Consider the following 23,000-nt stretch of genomic DNA (forward strand, 5'->3'; position numbering starts at 1 on the left):
TTAATTGGTCTAACAAAGCAAAGCAGTTGCCTATCAACTAAATGGATGGTTTCCCATCATGCCTGAGAGGTTTTGACCAGATACCTCCCTCAGGGAGGCTCTTCATGCTGCAACTTCTGCTCTGGTTATTCTGGTGGACCATCTCCCACCTCCTCTCAACTCTGCCCACTTGACAGTGGCCTGGTTCAGACGACAAGTAAAACCATGCTGCTTAACCACAAAATGGTTAAGGGAGTGCATTCCATTAATCATTTTGTGATTAAGCAGCATGGTTTAGCATGTTGTCTGAACCAGGCCAGTGTGGTGGACTCTGGGATTTGTCAATTCCGATGCTCCCTCCCCCTCCAACAAAGACTGAGCTCCAGGGGGAGATTATCTTTGAGCTTGGAACTCCTGTTCAATAAGCTCCTAGCAAGATTCCTCCTTGACTCCAGGAGAGTCTTGGAGAATTTCCTCCACTGCTTCCTGTCTCGGCTGGTCTTCTCCTTCTTCAGCCTCCGAGCCCGATTCAGAATCCATGCCCGGGAGACCGGGCTTCATCTTGACACCAACTTTCTGGAATCATCCCTGAAACTTGGAGCAGAACTACTATAGCACAGTGCCTCCAATTCCAAATTCATGAACATGATCCAAAAGAATACTGTGATCTCTCAGTGGTATTATAAGCTACTGAGAGGTCAAATGGGATCAACAGTCTCTATATCTCTCCCACAAGAGGTCATGCATCAGGATGAGCAAAGCTGATTTTGTCCCTAAACCACAACTGAACCCAGACTGAAATGGGTTGAAATAATTAGTATCTTCCAAGGATGTCTGTAATTGCCCAGCCACAACCTTCCCAAGAACCTTGCCCAGAAAAGGGGTGACTGGGCAGTAGTTGGTGTAAACCTCTGGGTGCAGGGAGGGCTTTTTCAGGAGTGGATGTACCACCACCTCCTTTGGGCACCACTCCATCACATGAAGATGCATTCACCACTCCCCGCATTCACTTAGCCAGTCCCTCCTAGCTAGCTTCAATAAGCTATGATGGGCAAGAGTTAAGAGAGATGGCTGTAGGTCAAACAGCTACAAGTGTCTGTTCTGAAGGGGACAGGGAGTGGAGAAATTGATGGGCACCACTGGAGGGCCTCAAGGGCACCACAGCACCTGCAGGTGCCATTTTGAGGACACCGGAATACTTTATTATTACAAGGTGGCTTACAATATAAAACAATAACATTCAATACAGTAACACCTTAAATGTAAAGAATTTTAAAATAAGCCAATTATCATAATATTTAGTTCTAAAACAACTAAAGTAATAGTTCAAATATGTAGCAGTAAAAACTATAATAAAAGCTTTTCATCTAAAAACCAAAGAAACACGTATGTTTTTAAAGCTCTCTTAAATGCAGCCACAGAGGGAGCCAGACATATATCTCTTGGGAGGGAATCCTATAGCCACCACAGAGAAGGTCTTCTTTTCTAGTGCCTGACAACCTTACTAATCTTAGTGATGGATAGAGAGTAGGGCCTCTTAAAATATAGGCATTCTAGAGGAAAACAATATATAGACGTAAGCAGATCTTCAAGTAACCTGTATCCAAAGTATTTAGGACTGTAACGGTCAATACCAGCATTTTGAATTGGACCTGGAAATGCACTGGCAACCAGTGAAGCTTTTACAGAATCAGTGTAATATCATCTAACTATCTAGCCCTAACAAGTACATGTGGCTACATTCTGTACCAGCTGGAGTTTCTAAGATGTCTTCAAAGGAAGTCCCACATAGAGCGCATTATAGTATCCCAGTCTAGTTGAAATTAGGGCATAAATAATTGAGACCAGGCCCCCTTCACCTAGATAGGGTCAGAGCCGACATACCCACCAAAGTTAGTAAAAGGCACTCCTAGCTACTTATTTAATTTATTGCATTTCTATACCGCCCAATAGCTGGAGCTCTCTGGGCAGTTCACAAAAATTAAAACCATTCAAAGTATAAAACAACAGTATAAAACCATAACATAAAATACAATATAAAAGCTCAACCAGATAAAAACAGCAGCAATGCAAAATTACAAATTTAAAACACCAAGTTAAAATTTATGTATAGACTGTTAAAATGCTGGGAGAATAACAAGGTCTTCACTTGGCATCTAAAAGCATATAATGTAGGTGCCAAGCGAACCTCCTTAGGGAGCTCGTTCCACAGCCGGGGTGCCACAGCAGAGAAGTCCTGTGCTTCCCAGTCAACAATGAGTCCAGAAACATCCCCAAACTATGGACTTGGCCCTTTGGGGAGAGGGCAACCTCATTCAATACTAGCTGATGCCCTTCTATTGAAGTCAGCCACCCAAAGTACTTTTGTCTTGTTTGGATTAAGCTTCAGTTTGTTCACCCTATCCACCCCAAAACTGACTCCAAGTACTTATTATTTAGGACTTGCTCAGCCTCCCTGAGATTAGTCACTAGAAAAAAAGAGGTAGAGGTGCATGTTAACTATTTTCATAGAGCAACTGTGGTAGTTACTTCATGGATCCAGAACAGAAATGACATCAACTGATACCATCTGCAATGGCAAGTTTTAATTAACTTTCTCAAATATCTCTGAATTTATATATGTTATTGAACATAATAGGCATTAAAGATATTCATTACATCCTTAGTCAGGGCACCATCATATCTGGAAACTGGATGCAATTTAGCATTATAACTATTAAGTTATTAATCACCTTAAATATAAGGGTGCTTGGAGACTTAAGCCTGAGAAGTCATTCTGCTAGCTGCCACTTCTGCTGGTTAGAAGATGGGAAAGCAGAAGAAGCCTGGATTCCAACACTCTTGTTTCCTCAATAGCAAACCAGAAAACTAATATGCAAGAACTAATATGTGTGTGTACAATAAGAAAGGCATGCAAGATGTTTTCTGCCTAAGGAAGCTCTCTGAAAAGTTCAATTACCTCCTTAATTTTTAATCGGCAGGAAATAGGGTTGTGCGGGTGATGTCTCAGTGGCTCATTTCAGGCAACACATTAGTCAACGCAGTGTGAAAACTCCACTCAACAGTCGAGTTTTTAGGGGGTACTTCCCACACAAAGTCAGGTTGCTTACCTGTAACTGTAGTTCTTCGAGTGGTCATCTGTGCATTCACACTAATGGGCTCTGCGCCTGCGCGGAGACCAATCGGGAAACTTCCATAGCCTAGAGTTTTGGCGGGAACCCCTCCCCCCCTATATATATATCAGGGGTCCCCGCCCTAATCCCTCAGTTTCTAGGAGACCGTCATTGTGGCCCCCTAACCAAGAGATATGAGATGGTGGCATAATGGTTAATGCCAATAATCTGTCAAGAGAATGAATTTATACATTATGTAGTTGACATAGACTATACCAAATAAAGGGTTACCGAAGTGATATTAGTATGGATAATATAGTAAATGGCCTCCCCTTAGGGGACATACATATGCATATAAACGACACAAGAGGGGTAGGAGGGTGGGTTGTGTGAATGCACAGATGACCACTCGAAGAACTACAGTTACAGGTAAGCAACCTGACTTTCTTCTTCGTGGTCTCTGTGCATCACACTAATGGGCGATTAGCCAGCTATCCTACCTTGGAGGAGGGTTGGTGTCGTCAGTGAAGAATCTCAGACAGGACGGCTCTACCGAAAGCGCAGTCCTCTCTGGCACGAACGTCAAGACGATAGTGTCGTATGAACGTGGATGGCTTGGCCCATGTGGCTGCTTTGCAAAGAGAGGGTAATGAAACGCCTCTTCCAAAAGCAACCGAAGTTGCGACAGCTCTGGTCGAGTGGGCTTTGACCTGTGTCGGTATTGGTAACTGGGCAATCTCATAAGCCAGTTTGATGGTTTGAACAACCCAGGCTGCAATTCTTTGAGATGAAATGGGTGATCCTTTAGACCTTCCAGCATAGGAAATGAAGAGTCTTGGTGATTTTCGAAATACTTCTGTTCTGGATTTGTAGAAGGCTAAAGCCCGGCGAGCATCTAGGGTGTGCATTGTACGTTCTAGAGGTGATGTCGGTGATTGAAAAAATGAAGGTAGAATGATATCCTGTCCTAGGTGGAAATTGGACACTACCTTGGGTAGGAATGTCACATCGGGTCGTAGGGTTGCTTTGTCTTTGTGGAAAGCTAGGTAAGGTGGGTCTATTCTCAGGGCAGCTAGTTCTCCTGCTCTTCGTGCGGAGGTTATCGCGATTAGGAATGCTACTTTGAGAGAAAGAAGTCTTAAGTTAGTCGTTGCCAGGGGTTCAAACGGGGGCTTTGTGAGAGCGTGAAGAACCACTGACAAGCTCCATGTTGGGACTATCGATCGTGATGTACCCACTGTGTTTTTTAGCCCTCTTAGGAAACCTTTGACTAGCGGATGCGTGGTCAAAGGTGGGTTGTTGTGTCGATTGGTGTGAGCTGCGATAGCTGCTAAATAGACTCTTAGGGAGCTAGGTTTTAGTCCATTTTGATGTAAGGTAAAGAGGAATTGTAAAATGTCCGTAACAGAGGGATATAGTGCATTGAAATTATTCTCAGCCGCAAATTTTGAGAATCGTTTCCATTTTGCTGCGTATGATTTTCTGGTGTTGGGTTTTCTAGATTGTAGTATGATATTTTGGATGGAAACAGGAAGCGTCTCTGAAGTTACTGCTCGATTTTCCATGCTGTGAGTCTCAAGGTGTTGAGGTTGGGATGTCTGACCTTGCCCTGGTGAATCGTCAACAGGTCTGGTCTTTGGTGGAGTCTGTAGTATTTGTTCCTTGAAAGGAGAAGTAGCCTGGTGAACCATGGTTGGCGTGGCCACCAGGGAGCGATGAAGATGCAGCTCGTGTTGTCGCGTTCTATCTTTACTAAGGCTTTGACTATGAGGGGAAACGGTGGAAAGAGGTAGAATAGTGTTCCGTCCCATTTCATGTTGAAAGCATCTCCGAGGGATCCTGGGCTGGTGCCCGCTCGGCTGCAAAAACTTTCGCAAACAGCATTGTGGTGTGAGGCGAAGAGGTCTATTGTCGGTGTTCCCCATTTTTTGAATATGTCTGACAGAGCGTTGGGGTGAAGTGTCCATTCGTGTGTCGTGGATGGTGAGCGACTTAGTTGATCTGCTAAGGTGTTGTCTCGACCCGCTATGTATACAGACGTGAGGTAGATGCGGTTGTCGATGCACCAATGCCATATATCCATCGTAAGGTGTAAGAGGCGGGAGGAATGAGTTCCTCCTTGTTTGTTTAAATAGAACACTACGGTTGTGTTGTCTGATGCGACTGTAATATGTCGGTCTCGAAGTACGGTAACGAAGGCTTTCAATGCTTTTTGTACGGCAAGTAATTCTAGGACATTGATGTGATTGAGTGATTCGGTCCTTGACCATTGTGCTTGAACGCTTAGAGGACCGCAGTGTGCTCCCCAGCCTGATAGAGAGGCGTCTGTCACCACTGTTCTGGTGGGTGCTGGTATTTGGAATGGAAGTCCTTGGGTGAGGTTCCGTAGATCTTCCCACCAAGCTAGGGATTGTTTTGTTTTCGTAGGTATGTAAAGGATGAGATGTTGATCGTCTCGTTGATTGTTGTATGCCCTTATCAGCCAATTTTGTAATCGTCTCATGTGGAGTCTTGCAAATTGTACGACAGAAGTCGTCGCTGACATGTGTCCTAATAGTTTTTGGACGGTGTGGACAGTGGTTGACCGACGATGCCGAAGTCTGTTTGCTAAAGTTGCGAGGGTTCGAGCTCTTTGTTCTGGGAGGTATGCCCTGCATGAGATGGAGTCGATGTCTATACCGATGAAGCGAATAGTATGAGCGGGTTGAAGGATGGATTTTTCTGTATTTACACATAATCCGAGCTTGTGCAGAAGTTGTAAGGTTATGCTGAGATGTTGTTGGAGTTGGTGGTAAGTCTTTGCAACCAACAACCAATCGTCTATGTAAGGGTATACTTGTATTCCCTGTAGCCTTAGGTGGGCGCATACCACGGTCATACATTTGGTGAAGACGCGTGGTGCTGTTGCCAATCCAAAGGGAAGGACTAGGAATTGGAAGCACTGATCTCCTATGGCGAATCGTAGATATTGTTGGCTGTGGTGTCTTATGGAGATATGAAAATATGCGTCTTTGAGGTCTATGGTGGCGAACCAGTCTCCTTTGGCCAGGAGGGGAGTTATCTGTGCTAGGGTAACCATTCTGAACTTTTGAGGTGTTATAAATTTGTTGACATTTCGAAGGTCCAAGATCGGTCTGAGGCCTCCATCCTTTTTTGGGACTGTGAAGTATCTTGAATAGAATCCGGTATGTATCTCGTGAGGATGTAGTGGGCGGATGGCGCCCTTTTGCAGTAGGGTTAGTACTTCTTGTGTGAGTGTTGGTGATGGTTTGGTCACCTTTATTCCGGAAAAAGGAGGGAGGTCGTCGAACTCGATCATGTATCCTGATTCTACGATGGTTAGGACCCATTTGTCGGTGGTGATGGATTCCCACGCGTGTAGGTAATTTGATAGGTGGCCATCGAAAGTAATGGAGTGACTGGTTAAGACCTCGATGCATGAGTCAAAGTCGCTGCTTTTTAGCAGGTTCCTGGCGTTTGCGGTAGGACTGATATTTTCCTGCGTTATATTGTCTCTTTCCCTGTTGTGGTTGTTGTTGTTGTTGTTGTTGGCGAAAAACGCGGTCGGATCGAAATCGCGTATTCGGGTGGTACTGTTGTCGGTACCAGGGACGTTGTTTGAATGGTTGCGTTGCCTGTGTCAGACCCATTTTTCTGGCAGTGGTACGTGCCTTGTGTACTGAGTCCATGGTGTCATCTGTGGTGGCATGGAATAGTCCTAGACCATCGAATGGGAGGTCTTCTATTCTTGTTCGGGCCTCTTGATTTAGTGAGGTAGATCGGAGCCAGGCATGTCTGCGTAGTGCGATGGCAGCCATCATGGTCCTGGTACCACAGTCTGTCTGGTGCATAGCGGAGTGAATTTGCATTTTGGCAAGTTCAGACGCTTCGTTTTGAAAGACTCTAGCCAGGTCCCTACGATTTTCTGGGAGGTCATCACAAAGAGCTCCTATTTTTTCCCACAAGAACAGCTGATAACGGGCCATGGTGGCCTGGTAATTAGCTACTCTCATGCCCAGTGATGCTGATGTATAAATGCGACGTCCCATAAAGTCTAGTCTCCTGCCCTCCTTATCGACAGGAGAGGAATGGGTTCTATGAGATTTTCCCTGTGCGGACTCTACTATCACAGAGTTTGGTGGTGGGTGTTTTAGTAAGAATGAAGCATCTGTTTCTTGTACTTTGTACATGTTTTCTAATTTCTTTGATGCTGGAGTCAGGGAGGAAGGATTCTTCCACGATTGTTGAGCAGTCTGTAACAAAGTGGGGAGATACGGTATTGTTACCGATGTCGCACTTTCTGTGGTAATTGCATCGAAAACAGGGTCTTTAGGTCTCTCTATTTGTTTTTGTACTTCTAGCCCAAGCGTTTGGGCCATTCGAAGAATGTGGTCGGAGAAGTTTACAACATCTTGTGGAGGAGAAACAGGTTCCTGTAAAGTTACTGCTGCATCGGGAGACGGTGTCGATGGAGCAATGGATACTTCTGAAGGGGAGTCAGATTCATATCCATCAGAGGGAGAGTCAAGAGAGGTAATGTATGGTTGTCGACGCTGGAGGGCGGTATCGGCAACAGCAGGTGAGTTTGTATGTCTTAATCGAGGCGTCGGTATGGGCACATGGTCATCATGTGATCTATGTCTCGACTCCGAGCGAGGTGGTAATTGTGGAGGAGGCATAAACTGTTCATCTTGTCCCTGTCTAGGTGGCGATCTATCGTGTCGGCGTGGTGGGGAGCGTCGAGGAGGATATTCCCTGGTGTCGTATTCGTAGCGAGGAGGTCGGTAATATTCCCACGGAGGGTAATCCCTTCTGTAATTGTAGGAGGAGTACACCGATGATCTGTCCCACTCTGTATGAGGGGATCTAGATCTGTCGGTACGGTATCGAGGCTGTTGAGATCCTCGTTCTGAGCCTCTCCCCGGCGACTCGGAGATTAGAGGCTGTTGTCTCTGAGGAGACGCAATTGCCATGGCCTGTGTAGTAAGGCTTGCTGGCGCAGATTCAATAAGTTCTCCTTCAGAGATCGAAGCAGTCGGCATAGGGTCCGGTACCGATGTTATCGGTTGTACTGCTGTCGGTGTCGAAGGCATCGGTATCGTGGTGATTGGTGTCGATGGGTGTATGGGCGTTCTAGGGGCAGATTCGAGAGGCTGCTCCCTTCGCTTTTTCTTTTTCCGTGGGTCCAAATGTTTCGGCTTTTTGGGCTTTTTAGAAAGTTGTTCCAAGGAGAGTGTTGCTTTAGGAGTTGCTGGCTCGTGCGTTAGCATTGGGCCAGAGGTTGATTTTGATGGGGAAACCTGTATAATTCTCAGGTTGTGTTGAGCCGCAGAGGGGTTATCGGGCTTTGTAGCCGTTGAGGTTGAAGCAGGTTTCATTTTAGATGTTGTTTTCGCCTTTTGGGGTTGGGCGTCAACGGCCTGAAGGGCCTTGTCCCAAAGGAGAGAGCGTAGTCGGTCCGCACGGTGTTTTCTCGTTTGTCTGGTGAAGGCCATACAGTGGTGGCAGGAATCTACAATGTGGCCTTCACCAAGACATAAAACACATAAAGAGTGTCCGTCCGAGGGTGGAAGTTTGCTTCCACAACGAACACACTTACGGAAAGGCGCCTTGACGGCCATGCGCCAAGGCCGAGCGATCAGAGATCGCAAATAAGTCCGAGAGTAAAGAAAAACGCAAACTGAAAGGGTGAAATATAAGAAGATAGAAGCAGAGTAGAAGAAAAATATATATATATAAACTTTTATAATGAACTCTAAGCGCTGCTAAAGCAGAGAAGCCCTAAGTTGGTCTACCACAATGGCGGTCAACGAAGAACTGAGGGATTAGGGCGGGGACCCCTGATATATATATAGGGGGGGAGGGGTTCCCGCCAAAACTCTAGGCTATGGAAGTTTCCCGATTGGTCTCCGCGCAGGCGCAGAGCCCATTAGTGTGATGCACAGAGACCACGAAGAAGAACATGTACTAACTTCACTGTTGTGTGACTGTGGGCTATTATGGAGTTGAGTTAAAGTCAACACAATGTTTGATTGACAGTTCCTCTGCCCTCTCTCCTCCCCCAGTCCTCCCAATGGTATCCTACCAGCCATTGCTGCAAAAAACAAACAAACCAAATCCCCAAGTCAACTCAATGCAATGGAAAACACCATGGAGCCCGCCACACAATGGTTGTGCAGGAACTCTCCTCTACACAGCGTGGATATCCTGCATAGAGTGTTTTCTAAAAGAAACTCCACCAATGTGTGGAGTTTTCCCTCCAGACAACACATGACTCAACAGTGGTGTAAACCCCCCACCGTAGAGTTCTAAAACCACTTCTGAGAAATGTGTTGTCTGATCTGAGTCAGAGTGTAAGATTCATGACAATAGTTTTAAGATCTGGTTCATACTCCAGTATATAGGTACAACTAAAATGTTCTATTTAAGCCATTTCTACCACCCCCGGGATTTATTTTCTGGCAAAAACTACAGGGAGCATACTTTCTTTGGAGCCCCAGCTATGTGTGTTGGTAGGCTCCTCTGAATGTAGTAGTAAAATTTCCTTAAGGGAAACATGATAAATAGATTTCAATGCCAGTATTGGTGTTTACTGGGCAAGTGGTGTTCTTGTTCTAAATAGAAGACCTAACCACATAAGACATTTGGATAGAAAATTGTCTCATAGCAGCTCCTACTTAAGTTTTTATTATGCCCCATACTGGAAAGCGTGTTAAAATAATTCATATGCCAACACCTAAAAATGTTCGATCGAAGTACACTATGAACATAACATACCATTGACACATTCAAAGACATCACAGCACTTGCCAGGTGTTCCGTCTCCACGTGACACTATTTGGGGGATGTAGCCTGCCTCGCATTTTGGAACACCACATAAACCAGAGAGACATTCGCACCTGAAACCGAAGCAATGAAAGCTTCATAAATAAGTGAGGCAACATGTGAGGCGGAGAAACACAAACAGGGAAAAAACAGCTCATGAAAGCAAATTGTTTTTCTGTTGTTACATAATAAAAAGACAACATGACTATTTTAAACAGAATACAGTAAACAAAATTAAACAATTGTTCCAAAAGACAATGATCAGAAGACAGATGTTCACTTTGGGGGGATGTAAATGTGTGGAAATAACAGTAATGCCTTACTTTAAAAAGTAGGTATCTACCTCACATAGCTATTGTGAGAGCCACTAAAATAATGACTATAAAGCACTCTGTACTTTTAAACTACTAGAATATTTGTATCACTACCATTGCTAGCAAATCATTCTCTTAACACTAGTGTTTTTTAAATTTGAACTCACGTGGAAATGCAGAATAAAAGGATGGGTGTAATCAGGCTTCATGTAATACCTATAATTTCTAATCTGTCACAAACATACCTGTCAAAGTACAAGCTGCTTCAGATTCTTTACTTATGCATCCCATTTGAGCTCAATTAATAGAAAAGTGAACAATATCAGGTGATTTTATGCTCACACCTCAGACATTTTCTGGATAACAGTTTTTCAAACATAACACACTTATATAAATAATAAAGCTTAAACTTTCTAGAATAGTCTGAACATGTCACCTACCTATAAGGGATGTAAGTGTGTGACTTACACAAAAGCATGAATGAACTCCTCTTTAAAGATGACTGGTAGCAAAGATACAATTAGGAACAACAAAATGCAAACTTCAGGCAATCTTCACTCAAACATTTATAAATTCACTTTTAAGTCCTTAACACCAACCCCTGTACTGTTTATATATAGAGTAAGATGTTAAAGTGATAGGGGAGAAATATGAATATGGCCTCATCCCTAAAGGAGATACAGTAGATACCAATGTATTAGGGCCAAATCATCAAAAAAGTACCAGGGGGAGGGATTTAGGATCTCTGAAACTAGCAGGGGGATTTAAAGGTGGTGGGTAGAGGTTAATGTCTTTAAAAAAAAAGTGAAGGTGTCCAGAGATGTTCACTATGCCCACTTCCCTTTGAAGAAAATAGTTAAAGGTTCTTCACTTCAAAAGACCTGGGAGGTGTTTATTTATTTTATTTATTATTTATTACTGCAATTATATCCCACCTTTTTTCCTCCAAGGAACCCAAGGTGGCGTACATAATCCCCCGCTCCATTCTATCCTCACAAAAACAACCCTGTGAGGGGTTGATACACCAGCTGCATCCCTTCCTAGAGTTAGAAGATGGTAGTGCATGTGCTGGTAACTTCAAGGCTTGACTTCTGCAATGTGCTCTACACAGGGCTACCTTTGTGCCTAGTCCAGAAACTTCAACTAGTTCAAAATATGGCAGCCAGGTTGGTCCCCGTGCAACTAGGGGTGAACACATTACACCAGTTTCAAAATCTCTTCACTGGCTGCCAATTAGTTTCCGGGCGAAATATAAAGTGTTGGTTATCTGGTTTGGGTCCAGGCTACCTGCGGGATCACCTTCTTCCATACAATTCGCCCCGCACACTCATGTCTTCTGGAAAGAAACTACTTCAGTCAGCAAAGACCAGGCTGACAACCGTTACCTAGAGGACCTTCTCTTCTGCTGCTCCCAGACTGTGGTATAGCCTGCTGGAGGAGACTTGTCAGCTTGACAATCTTCTAGCATTCAAGAAAGCTCTCTATCAAGACTGATCTCTTCTGGCAGGCCTATCCAGTGTAATTTTAGGATGTTTTTAAAATCATTTTATGATGTTTTTAAAATCATTTTATGATGTTTTAACAACGTATATTTTATGTATTTTATATTTACTGTTGTTCCCCATCTCAATCAGAATGGAGAGGTGGGTAAGAAATAATAATAACAATAACAATAACAATAATAATAATAATGTGATTGGCCCAGAGTCACCCAGTGAGCTTCCATGGTTGAGTGGGAACTAGAACACAATTTCCCGACTTCCAGACTATCACTCTAGTCACTACACTACATTGGCTGATCAGGCTTTTTATAATTCAATATTATTCACTGTATTGTTTGACAATTTGAATGTAGACTCTTAGTTATCTATTGTATTTTATATATGTTTTAGTGTTTTATTTGTTGCTTCGGGCCAAGTTTATAACATTTTAAATATTATTCAAATCCCTAATCAATAAGGGTGGATCTAGATTATTTCTGTTCTCTTTTTTTATGTGGTATCTGTTGATTGTGTTTGGGCTTAGAGGATCTAAACCAGACTTCCCCATCCTGGTGCTCTCAAGACGTACTGGACTACAATTCTCATCGCCCCTAGCCAGCATGTTTAGGGAATGCTTGATCTAATCTTTAGAGGGTTATATCCCAAAGTGAACTGGAATATTCAAACAAATAACATTTTATATTTAATTTTCACTTGTTGAGAAAGCATAACGATAATATAGTTTAGATTTAGGAAGAGAATAAGGCTCAGTTCTGACAACACATTTCTCAATGGTAGTTTTAGAACTCCACAGTGGAATTTTTACACCACCGTTGAGAAAGGTGTTGTCTGGTGGAGTACAACGGTAGAGTATTTTTTTTAAAAAAAGAAAACACTCCATGTAGAATATCCTTGCTGCGCAGAGGACAGTTCCTGCACATCCATTGTGCTGTGTGTTGTGTGGATGGCTCCATGGAGTTTTCCATTGCGTTGAGTTGATGTTTCCCACTGGCTACAGAGTTCCCTGGCAAGAGCGGCGAAAGGAGCAAGTGCTGCTCTAGGAAAGCCGCCGGGATTGGTTTTTCACAACAATGGCTGATGGGATACCATTGGGAGGACCGGGGAGAACAGAAGGCAGAGGAACTGTCAATGAAACACCGTGATGGATTTTACTCAACTCCATGGTAGCCCACAATCATACAATGGTGGAGTTACAACACGTTGTGTGGGGAGTACCCCCTAAAAACTCAACTGATGAGTGGAGTTTTCACATTGCAGTGACTAACATGTTGTTAGCCAAAATGTCCTCAGCCAAAGACTGAGGACATTTTGTCAGTAATTTAACAATAGCATCTATTTTGTCGGATGTAATCAAAGCTAAGAGAAGGCCATCAAAATAGGCCAAGAACTAAAAGCAGTGTATGAGCTAAAAAAACTAAAATGACTGCACAGGGTGGATGAAGAGATTAGCAGGGGTGGAGTATGGAGTCTTTGACACTATCTTCCTCCCTATCTGAAAAGGCTCTTCTCTATCTACCAATGTGTCAGGAACACCAAAGAGCAGGAATATATCTCAGAGTCCATTTTAGAGAGGAAAGGCAGCAACAAGAGTGGCCCTAAGCAGACTCTTTAAAATCAAATAATCACTGGGGTGTGGCACCACCAGAGGAGCTCATCCCTTTCGGTTAGAGTGGTGCCAGAAGGTGCCATCACAGACTCACCAAGCCTTGGACAGCAGAAATAAAATGAGTAATTTTCAGGCATGGAAGAAATACTACGATCTTTGTTGGCAGTGTGGGTGCATCCTTTAAGCCTGATTATTGGGAGTGAATAGATAAAGGAGTTTTTTCTTCTTTTTCTGTAATCTAACATTGGGCTTCTACTAACCAGTTAGTGCCCACTAACGAGAGAAAGAAAAATAAGAGGGATAAGTGAATATATACATTAAATGTGAAGAAATAGAAACACAAAGTGTATGTGTATGGACTAGAGGTTTAATAAAAAGAAATTATGCCTCCTGTTTTCATAAATAGTGACGTAGTAACAATGATGGTTAAAGAAGCTAAAATGTCTTTCAGTAATTAGTATAACAGCTCACGTAAGAATTCTAAAGCTAACACAGAGAGTAGAGAAATGAATGTGTTGATTAAAACGAATAAGTGCACACAAAAGATTGGAACAAATTCATAGATATACAAAGAGGAAAAGGCTTAAAATAATCACAAGCTAGTTGGTATAAAATGCAACACTGACATTACTCTCACTGGATTAGGGATAAATATACTTTTTGTATTATGAGTTCTGAATAAAAATGACATCAGTAGCTATCCAACCATTTATGTTATACTGCACAATTATAAGGATGAAAATAAGCATTCTGGTTTCTTTGAGGAGTATCTGAAACAAAATCATAAATGCAGAAAGAGAACTTTACACTACTTCAGGAAACAAGTTTTCTACCTGGACATGCCACCACTATTTCTCTAAGAGTGCAATCCTATACACGTCTACTCAGAAGTAAGCCCAATTATGAATTTGATGGAGCTTATTCCTTGTTGAATGTATATAGGATATACTGTTTTATATCTGATATCTATGGAATGTTTCAGAGCTAGAAATGAAGTAGAAGCTAGAGATCAAGTGAAATGAAAGGATATCTGTAATACTAGCATCATGAGAGTAACTAGTATTAAAAACTCATACAACTAGAGCTATAAAGTTCACACAAAAAGCAAGCTATGAGAGTTGAAAAATCCATGAAATGATAAACTGAACTATCGTTCTAGCAGATGATTAGTTCTACCCTTACAATATGCACCCAGCCAAACAAATACAAACAGTACTGGAATGTAAAAAAAACCTCAAGATATTGAGCTATCAGTTATTATTATTATTATTATTATTATTATTATTATTATTATTATTTATTTATATAGCAGACAAAGCATTCCTCTTGGCTATGCAGACAGAGGAGAGGAAAGGGGTCGGGTAGTGGAAGAACCCAAGCCTTGGGTGTGCTCATTCTTGTTTGGGCATATAGTGCTAAACCATGGTTTAGTGTAACGTGCTAACTTGTCTCTGGATTCACACAACACGCCAACTCACCCAGTGTGGGTTGCTGTTGAATTGTGGGTTATTGTGTTGTTTGAATGCAACGCATTTTCCGTAGCATTGCTCATCAACTATGCAGTGTGGCCTTTTAACCACCCTGCTGGAAATGCACTGCATTCAGACAACAACATGATAACCCATGCTGTATCATGAGGTCTGAAATTAGCCAATGTATTTTAAATATGAATGAGATTCCTTGTTTTCACCCATTTGTTTCAGGTATTGCAATTTATTGCTGGACAAAGGTCTGAGTAGCATAGCACCTCCATAATACTTAGAGATGTGAAGGCCCGGAAAAAACTGGAAAATTTAGGGGGAAAACTGATTTCTTTCTCAGGACCGTTTTTGTGTTTTTTTCCCTGAAAAATTGAAAAAATTAAACAGCTTTGGATTCCGAAATATTTTCTTTTAGTAATATATCCAGTGGAACCCAAAATAATTTCTAAAAACTATGCAATTAGAACACTTTTATAGAAAGACTAGATATGTAAAATGTCTGGAAATAATAAAGCCATGGAAAAATATTTTAATCCTCTTTGCAAGATTCCAAGCATGGTTATTTCTTTCATTCTTTATTAAAACTATTGATCTAAAGTATACTCTACTGATAGACATTTATGCTCGGTTTCCCAACATGTGAATAGTCACCAATGTGCATCCTTGACAGTAAATGTGCATTCTTGACAGTTTGCGTTTTATTCCATAGAGTCCTGTGTTTCTGATGCTGTAGCAGCAATTTAATGTAATTTTAAACTATTCAGAAAATAATTACAAATTTACTAACCGAGTTTACTTTTAAAAGTTTTAAAATATAATGATAATTTTATGAGAAAACTAAGTTATATATAAAATGACTTTAGGAACAGAGAGGCTGCTTTATTTTCCTAAAGTGGTCGTCCCCAACTTGGTGCCCTCCAGACGTTTTGGTGTACAGTGCCCAGCATTCCTGATGATTGGTCCTGCTGCCTCAAACTGATGAAAGCAGAAGTCTAAAATATCTGGAGGGTACCAGATTGGGGAAGGCTGTCTTAAAGCATCAAAGTAACTTTAGATCTGTAAAGAGCGCTTTAAAAAGTATTACTTATTTCTCCATTTCCCCCAACATTTCCATTTTTTCCCTGGAAAAAAAAATGAAGAAACTTGCTTTTCTCCCGTTGGCCTCAAAATTTCTGGAAAATTTACATCTCAAGTAATGCTCCAATGCTCCAGTCAGGTAGTTCTAGTGAGGGTATATTTAAGTGGTTATTTGGTGGAAGATGCAGAAATGTAAGATGCTGGTTTGGACTGGAGAATACTCTATCTACAGGAAAATAATATTCCAGAACCTCAATATCTGATAGGTTTTGGATGCTGAACAAAGAACAGTATGAGAAGAAGTATTTGGATGAGATATGGGCAAACCGAGGAGATTTTATATGTTGGTCAGTCTGATTTCTATGTACAAATCCTGAAATCTGCCTCATCTTCAGTTACTCATCTTACAATATCAAGTTAGAGGGCTATGAAATGTCCTATAGAACCTATATACCACATTACTGCAATCAAGATTGCAGTCTGAAAAAGATGTGCAGCTTCTTATTAAATGTAGTTCGTTGAAAGCATTCCTTGATGCCAATATAATCCAAGATTTAGGGGCACCTCCCAGGGAACAAACTTTAAACCTATAGCTACATAAGACCTATTTAAAAATACCAATAATTATATATGTAGGACATCAAGTTCCTTCCTTGTGCTGTTCCTACCTATAAAATATGCTATTTTTGTACAGTCTTTCTAAATAAGTTCTGAAATTCAGAGCTAATAGAAACATGAGAGCTGTCACCAAAAATTTCACCTATTTTGGTATTACAGAAATGAGAAAGATATTAATTTGCCTATCATGATTGTAGTTAAATAAAACATTTAGTCAATCTCATAAAACACATTCCAGAACAGGAGGTAGATGTTTCTTCTTCCAGTGTTGTCATTTACACTTTTGTATAACAATTACTCAAGATGCATCTAGCAATTCTTCATTAAAAATTCAAATGAGAAAAAGACCCTTGAAATCAAGTAGAGAGACAGCCATGCTCAATAGTCAACATGCGACGCATCTTTGACTCTTGTCACTAACAGCTTTGAGTTGTTGAGTAGAAATCCTATATGCAATTACTGTGAAATTTTTATATCAAATATGAAACAAACCTTGTAGGAAGAGTACAACATCCATCAGCTGTCAGCCTGACTTGAGTTTCATAGCTATCCAATGGACAAACAACTTGTTGGATAGGAGGGCATTCCACTGTACTACAGTCTATGCTGAACACTGTTGGAAAAACAAATCAGAAAAAAATATTAAGACTCAACTTGCTTTACAAAGCGTGACAGTAAAGAGCCCCATTGTTTTACTTGTTTGATAAAATAGGAAGGCCTATGTCATTGTACAAAGGTCACTGAGCAATAACCATAATATTTCAAACTAAGTTTCTGCAAATGTGGACAGGCATCTATGCAAACCAACCATCCCAAAAGCTGAATTCTCAGAATGTCAGAGGGCTTATTCACATATATTCACAAATATTTCAAAACAAGCGGTAGTGCATGCTACCAGGAGATCTGGCTTCCATATGTTAAGATAACATGATGTATGAATGTTAATACTATTGCAAATACAGAACATATATGTAATCCTTAAACCTTATTTTGACAATTAAGGATCACACATTTATGTCATAAAAGCATTCTAAGTAGAATATGCTGCTCTTCTACTGCATGCTAACACATGGACACAAAACATGTCCATAGGTGTGGTGACCATAAATTTAATTCTGGTGACAAGCATGGTAAAATGAATAAAATTTTTATCATTCTAAAAAATATTTCTGTACAGTGACTTGCTAGCCAGGGGTACACAGTTTGAAATAAGTGTAAATCACCATTTGATGAAAGTTTTAAATGTTTAGACTAACTGTATCATGACCTGTGAACTAGTCTCAGCTGGCTGATAGAATCCTCTCTCATCTGACAGAAAAAACAACAGTTGCTTACACCCTGGGCATTTAGAGTATATGACATAGAAATGAATGATTGGAATTGAACCTGCTTTTGAGGCTAAGAAAAACTGAGCAAAAAGACCATCCAGCAACTTCCCTTTCAGTGCTAGTGCTGAAGTCTAAGCTGATTACTCATAAAAAGAAGTGACACTCTCAACCTGCTACTGGTTGTTTTAAAAATTTCTTCAGAATGGCACTGGGAACATTGCGAAGAAAATGAAGGACCACCTGGTCACCTCATGAAATTGTAAGCATCCCCACAGCCTAATGTCTGCTTCCTTCACCTGAAGTTCAGGTAGGTTTTAAATGGATATTGTTGTTTTTTATACTTTTGGTGGTTTAAAATTTTGTATATCTGTTTTTAATGTTCATTGTTTTTAACTTTTGTAAACTGCCCAGAGAGCTTCAGCTATGGGGCGGTATATAAATAAAATAAATAAATAAACCTGACAGGCTATATTAAATATTAACAGCATGGAGTTGGGTACCTGCCCACTTCCAATTTCACTAGATCAGGGTAGGGATGCTCTTTGAGCCCAAGGGCCAAATTCAGTTACACCTGTCAAAGGGTGTATTCCAATACACCTGTCAAAGGGTGACGGGTGTATTGATGAAAGGGTGTCAAAGGTTGTATTCCAATCCCTATTTTGGCAGGGCCAAAGGCAGAAGGGTTGAGGACAAAAATACAGTATATTAAAATGCTTCAAGCCAGTAACTAAGCCTTAAGAGAGGCATTTAACCTTTTAGAGTGGGGAGGAAATCTGGGAAACAAGCAAACAATTGGTGGTTGGGGAAAAGGGGGGAAGCCAGGAGAAGGTGTGTGGCCCTTCGAGAAAGCCTGGAGGACCAGATTGGAACCCCATGAGGGCTGGATATATACCCTGGGCGGGAGTTTCCCACCCATGCGCTAGACCTTTATCATCCAGAGATTGTGCAGGAAGAATTTATATAACCTTCCCAGGACTCCCATGAAAGTTGCAACACTTTTGGGTGGGCAGAATTACTTTCATTTTTATAAGGTGGCTTGATGCTCTTTCCATCTTTTTCTTTCTTTCATTTTTAAAATTAAAGAATGGCAAGCCACTCCACTCAACTGCTACTGGTTGTTTTAAAAATCTCTTCAGAATGGCACTAGGAACATTGCTAAGAAAATGAAGGACTACCTGGTGACCTCATGAAAATGTGGGCATCCCCACAGCCTAATGTCTGCTTCCCTCACCTGAAGTTCAGGTAGGTTTTTGACTTTCCAATAATCCTCCTGAAGACTGACAAACTCTGCCAGAATTGAATATTCAGACCAGCTCTACTTTGTAGCATCTGCTTTACTTTTTCCTCTTATAATGTTAAAGTGATGGGGGCAGACAGGCACACAAAGGAGCCCACATTGGATTTTTAGCTCTACGTCTCTATTTTATAAACACTGGGGGGGGGGAGAGAGAATTAGGATGGGAGGAGGTACACATTACCTGGTTTACATTCATAGAAGTCACAGCATTCCCCTGGTTTGCCTGATGCTTTAGAAACCAATATATTCAAATAGCCTGGTTGGCAAACTTTCCTCAAACACCCTGCAGGGTTGCACACGCAGCGGCTAGGTAGAGGGCAGCATTCACCAGGTGGAGCATACCCTTCAATCAAAATAGAATCTTCTGGACAGCGAGGAGAAAACTGTACTTCACAACGGGCCTTGGAGCAGTCAGGCTTTTCTTCTGAAAACAAGATAGGGTGCGGATGTCAGTGATATGCTGTCCTGACATTTAAAGCTTCACAGTGATTTGGACATATTTGTCATGCAGAATAGGTACCACTAGAAACCATGTAGCCTTTTCCCTAATGGGGATGTCAACCGTGTTAACTAATATCAGCCCTGGTGGATAAATCACACTTAAAAATTAATTTACCACAGCAAGATTTTCACTGCCAAATACTTGCTTCAGAGGCATGAAGTGCACAGCATGCACATATTTTATTGTTGTTGTTGTTTTTAAAAAAAACCTCATGCACACATACACACACACACACAATGGGTAAGCGGGACGTTTTATAAGGGAGAGAGAAAGGATCATCCTTAAAACAGAGGTATCATTCTAAAATAGGACTGATATCAACTTTGAAACCTATGTATGCCCACCCTTCCTGAAAGGTGCTAATACTGCATATGTCAGAACATAATACCATAATACTAAACAACAGGTATACTAAACTTCCTATGAAGATCTATTACTTTATGTAATGCGATAACCACTTGTAGTCTTTATATAATCCAAAGTGTAGACCAAATGAACTCTCAGAAGCCTCAGGTTTTTAGGGGACATAAGTAAAGTAAGATTTTAGGGGGCAGAAGCCTAGATATGCCTACCTTATGATCAGGGACAGTATATCCCATTAAATAGAAATGTTCCCCCACTATTTCTGTGTCCATCCATCCTCTTAGGTAGCAATATGTTTGGCCTATGTAAACAGTAGAAAGGCAGTGTTGGCAATTATATGTGATAGCATATATAACAATTGAGGGTATGCAGGTGAATGAAATCTTGGTAGTATGGCTCATGCTACCAGGTCAAGTAATAGCCTTCCTAGAGTACATGAAAAGGCACACAAGGTTTCACAGCTTGTTAGGCATACAGGGAAGTCTGCTACTGCTGGAAAACAAATGTTCAGACTGTAAGCAAAGACTAGTATCCTTCCTAAAGACCTGACTGAGGAAATCATAATTCTCAGGGTGGCTTGCATCTGAGACACTTTAATAGTATCTGCATTTGGATTACTAAGTTTTCAGCCCAGATATTGGGCACTGCCATATGGAAGACTTTTCAGCAGGCTTTTCTGGGAGGGATATTTATTTATTTATTTATTTATTACATAATGTTTAAACTGGTCCTCACTACTATTTTATTTAATAGATTACTATCCTTCCTTTTAGAAGAAGTTTCCAATTCAGCTAACTTTTTTTTTAAATTCAACATTTAATATTAAAGTAATTAAAATTACAATTTCACAACAAAAACAGTAGGTGATGCAGCAATAAAAACAGAGACAGGATAAAATAAATCAATCATTAAAAGCTCAGGAACATATAATTGTCTTCACCTGGTCCTGAAATACTAGCAAGGTAGGCTATAGCCCAGTAGCTCAAGAAGAGTATGCCACCATTAAAAAGGACCTATATCTCTGGGTGCCTTACTTCTGAAGATGGCAATACTCAGTTCAGGGCCTGGCAGAGATCTTAAATAGCAGGCAGTCCTCCCGATATTGATGTACTAGAAATGTATTTGCTGGGAAAATGGATAATCACAAGATGTGTACTGCCATTTTTCTGCTTCGAAATACTACTCTCTCACTGTGGCTATCTTCTTCATTTCTCCAAGTGGATAGTGGAAATCTACCAAGGTTTGCTGTGGTCCTATAGGCATATATGACAAACTGAATACCTAAAATGCAGTTTTGCAATGACATAATTTAAAGGAATATATTTTTAAGAAGAAAATGTTGCTGATTTAGGATGCGCAGAATAAATATATCATGCAGAAATAGATTGACTCTTACTATCTCCTTATACCTGACGCAAATGCCCTATTCTGTACATAATGCATTATGTATTCTTTATGTATTTTCCCAACTTGATGTCCTCTAGTTGCACTACAAGTCCCATCACCCCAGCACAACCATCGGCTAACTGTAGTCTGACACAACTGGAGGGCACCAAGTTTAGCAAGGCTACTTTATAGGCTTGGTATAAGCTTATATATACCACCACTAGCAATAAAGCATAAATGAAGAGCATATTATCAAACCTGCATATTATTATATATGGAATTGGGCGGAAATGTAATAAATAAATAAATTTCAGAATGTTTATGAATTTTCCTTTGCTCTACTTTAGTCATTCTTCATTGTTACAACACGGTAGTTAGAGCATATTAACAGTAAATAAATCAGTAAGGTTTAGTAGTTGTAATTAGTAGTTTTGTATTAACATGAACAGGTATCCACAAATCCACTTACCACCTTCCCTTTCCACCAAGCCAACTGCACATGCCACAGGACATGAGGAAGGGAAAGAGTTCTCAACAAGGACAAATAGAGGTTGCCTAGTTAGTTAAGCAAATGCAGTTTATTAGGGCACAGTCTTCATAGTTATTTATTATCTAGCTCTATCCTACTGGCTCAGAGCAGCTTACGCCAATTTTGCTGAATGTCATGTTCCCCAGAGGTGCACAATCAAGAATTATGTAATCACAATGTTTATCACCTATCTCAATTAAATACTTTCTCCTCTTCTAGCGAAATCTGTACTATGTTGTACGATTGTCCAAGAATCTACTAAATAGTGCCCATAATAACACAAATGATGAATACCACACTTCCTCTTCCTTAAACCCCCTGAGCAGAGCAATTCTGGAACCTTTCAAAATGCTCAGTTATGTGATTGCACATCTATAATCTGACATGGCACAGTCTCTTTAATATAAACAGATCCTTGCATAGTTTCTTAATATTGTGTGTATATATAAAACTACTCAGATAATCAGTTAAGGAAGTAATCTTTTTTGTGCCATAAACCTCAAGAATATTTAATGTCAGACTTCATATATTACTGCAAAGCAAATTAATACTGGGTGTTCATACATGTACCACTGCAGGCCCAAATTGACAGCCAACTTCAATACATAACATACTCAGGTGAATTCAGAAGACACTAACTGCAGTATTATTCTAAGCAAGCCAGGTTAATCAGGAATCACGCAATGATTTTAATGCCACACTACCCTCTGTAGAACCTTCTGAAAACATGCATGCAATCATATTAGAGTTATATATTTTGAGTAGAGCAACCCATATGAATCAATATTTTTTATTCAAGAGATATCCTATTAATTAGGTATCATCTTACTTTATAGTCAAGGATTTCAATACAGGAATACTAATTTTATAAATGAATGTAGCCTTTCCCTTCCCACACAAAACATGTGATGTTTTCAAACCTCTATTAAAAAAACCAAGTGCTTTGCTGGTTGCTGCTAACAACTGGTGTGCTTTGTAAATAGGAATGGGAAGAAATTAATTTGGTTTATATTTAATATGAACTGACCTAACTTGTACTCCATAAACTACTATGCAAATCGGAATGCTATTATCCTTTTG

General features: G+C 40.7%; 1 protein-coding gene across 3 annotated transcripts in view; it reads right to left on the reverse strand.

The window, feature by feature from the left end:
- CRIM1 (cysteine rich transmembrane BMP regulator 1) overlaps window positions 1-23,000 on the reverse strand; it is a 189,574-nt gene that overhangs the window by 61,008 nt on the left and 105,566 nt on the right. For all 3 annotated transcript variants that reach the window (XM_063124279.1, XM_063124280.1, XM_063124282.1), the window contains 3 exons: window positions 19,322-19,564; window positions 17,008-17,128; window positions 9,870-9,991 (listed from right to left, as the gene is read on the reverse strand). In XM_063124279.1, coding sequence (XP_062980349.1) covers window positions 9,870-9,991; window positions 17,008-17,128; window positions 19,322-19,564 — 486 coding nt within the window. The remainder of the gene's footprint in view (window positions 1-9,869; window positions 9,992-17,007; window positions 17,129-19,321; window positions 19,565-23,000) is intronic.

This window comes from Elgaria multicarinata, chromosome 4 (assembly GCF_023053635.1).
Source record: "Elgaria multicarinata webbii isolate HBS135686 ecotype San Diego chromosome 4, rElgMul1.1.pri, whole genome shotgun sequence".
NCBI classification, from domain to species: Eukaryota; Metazoa; Chordata; class Lepidosauria; order Squamata; family Anguidae; genus Elgaria; species Elgaria multicarinata.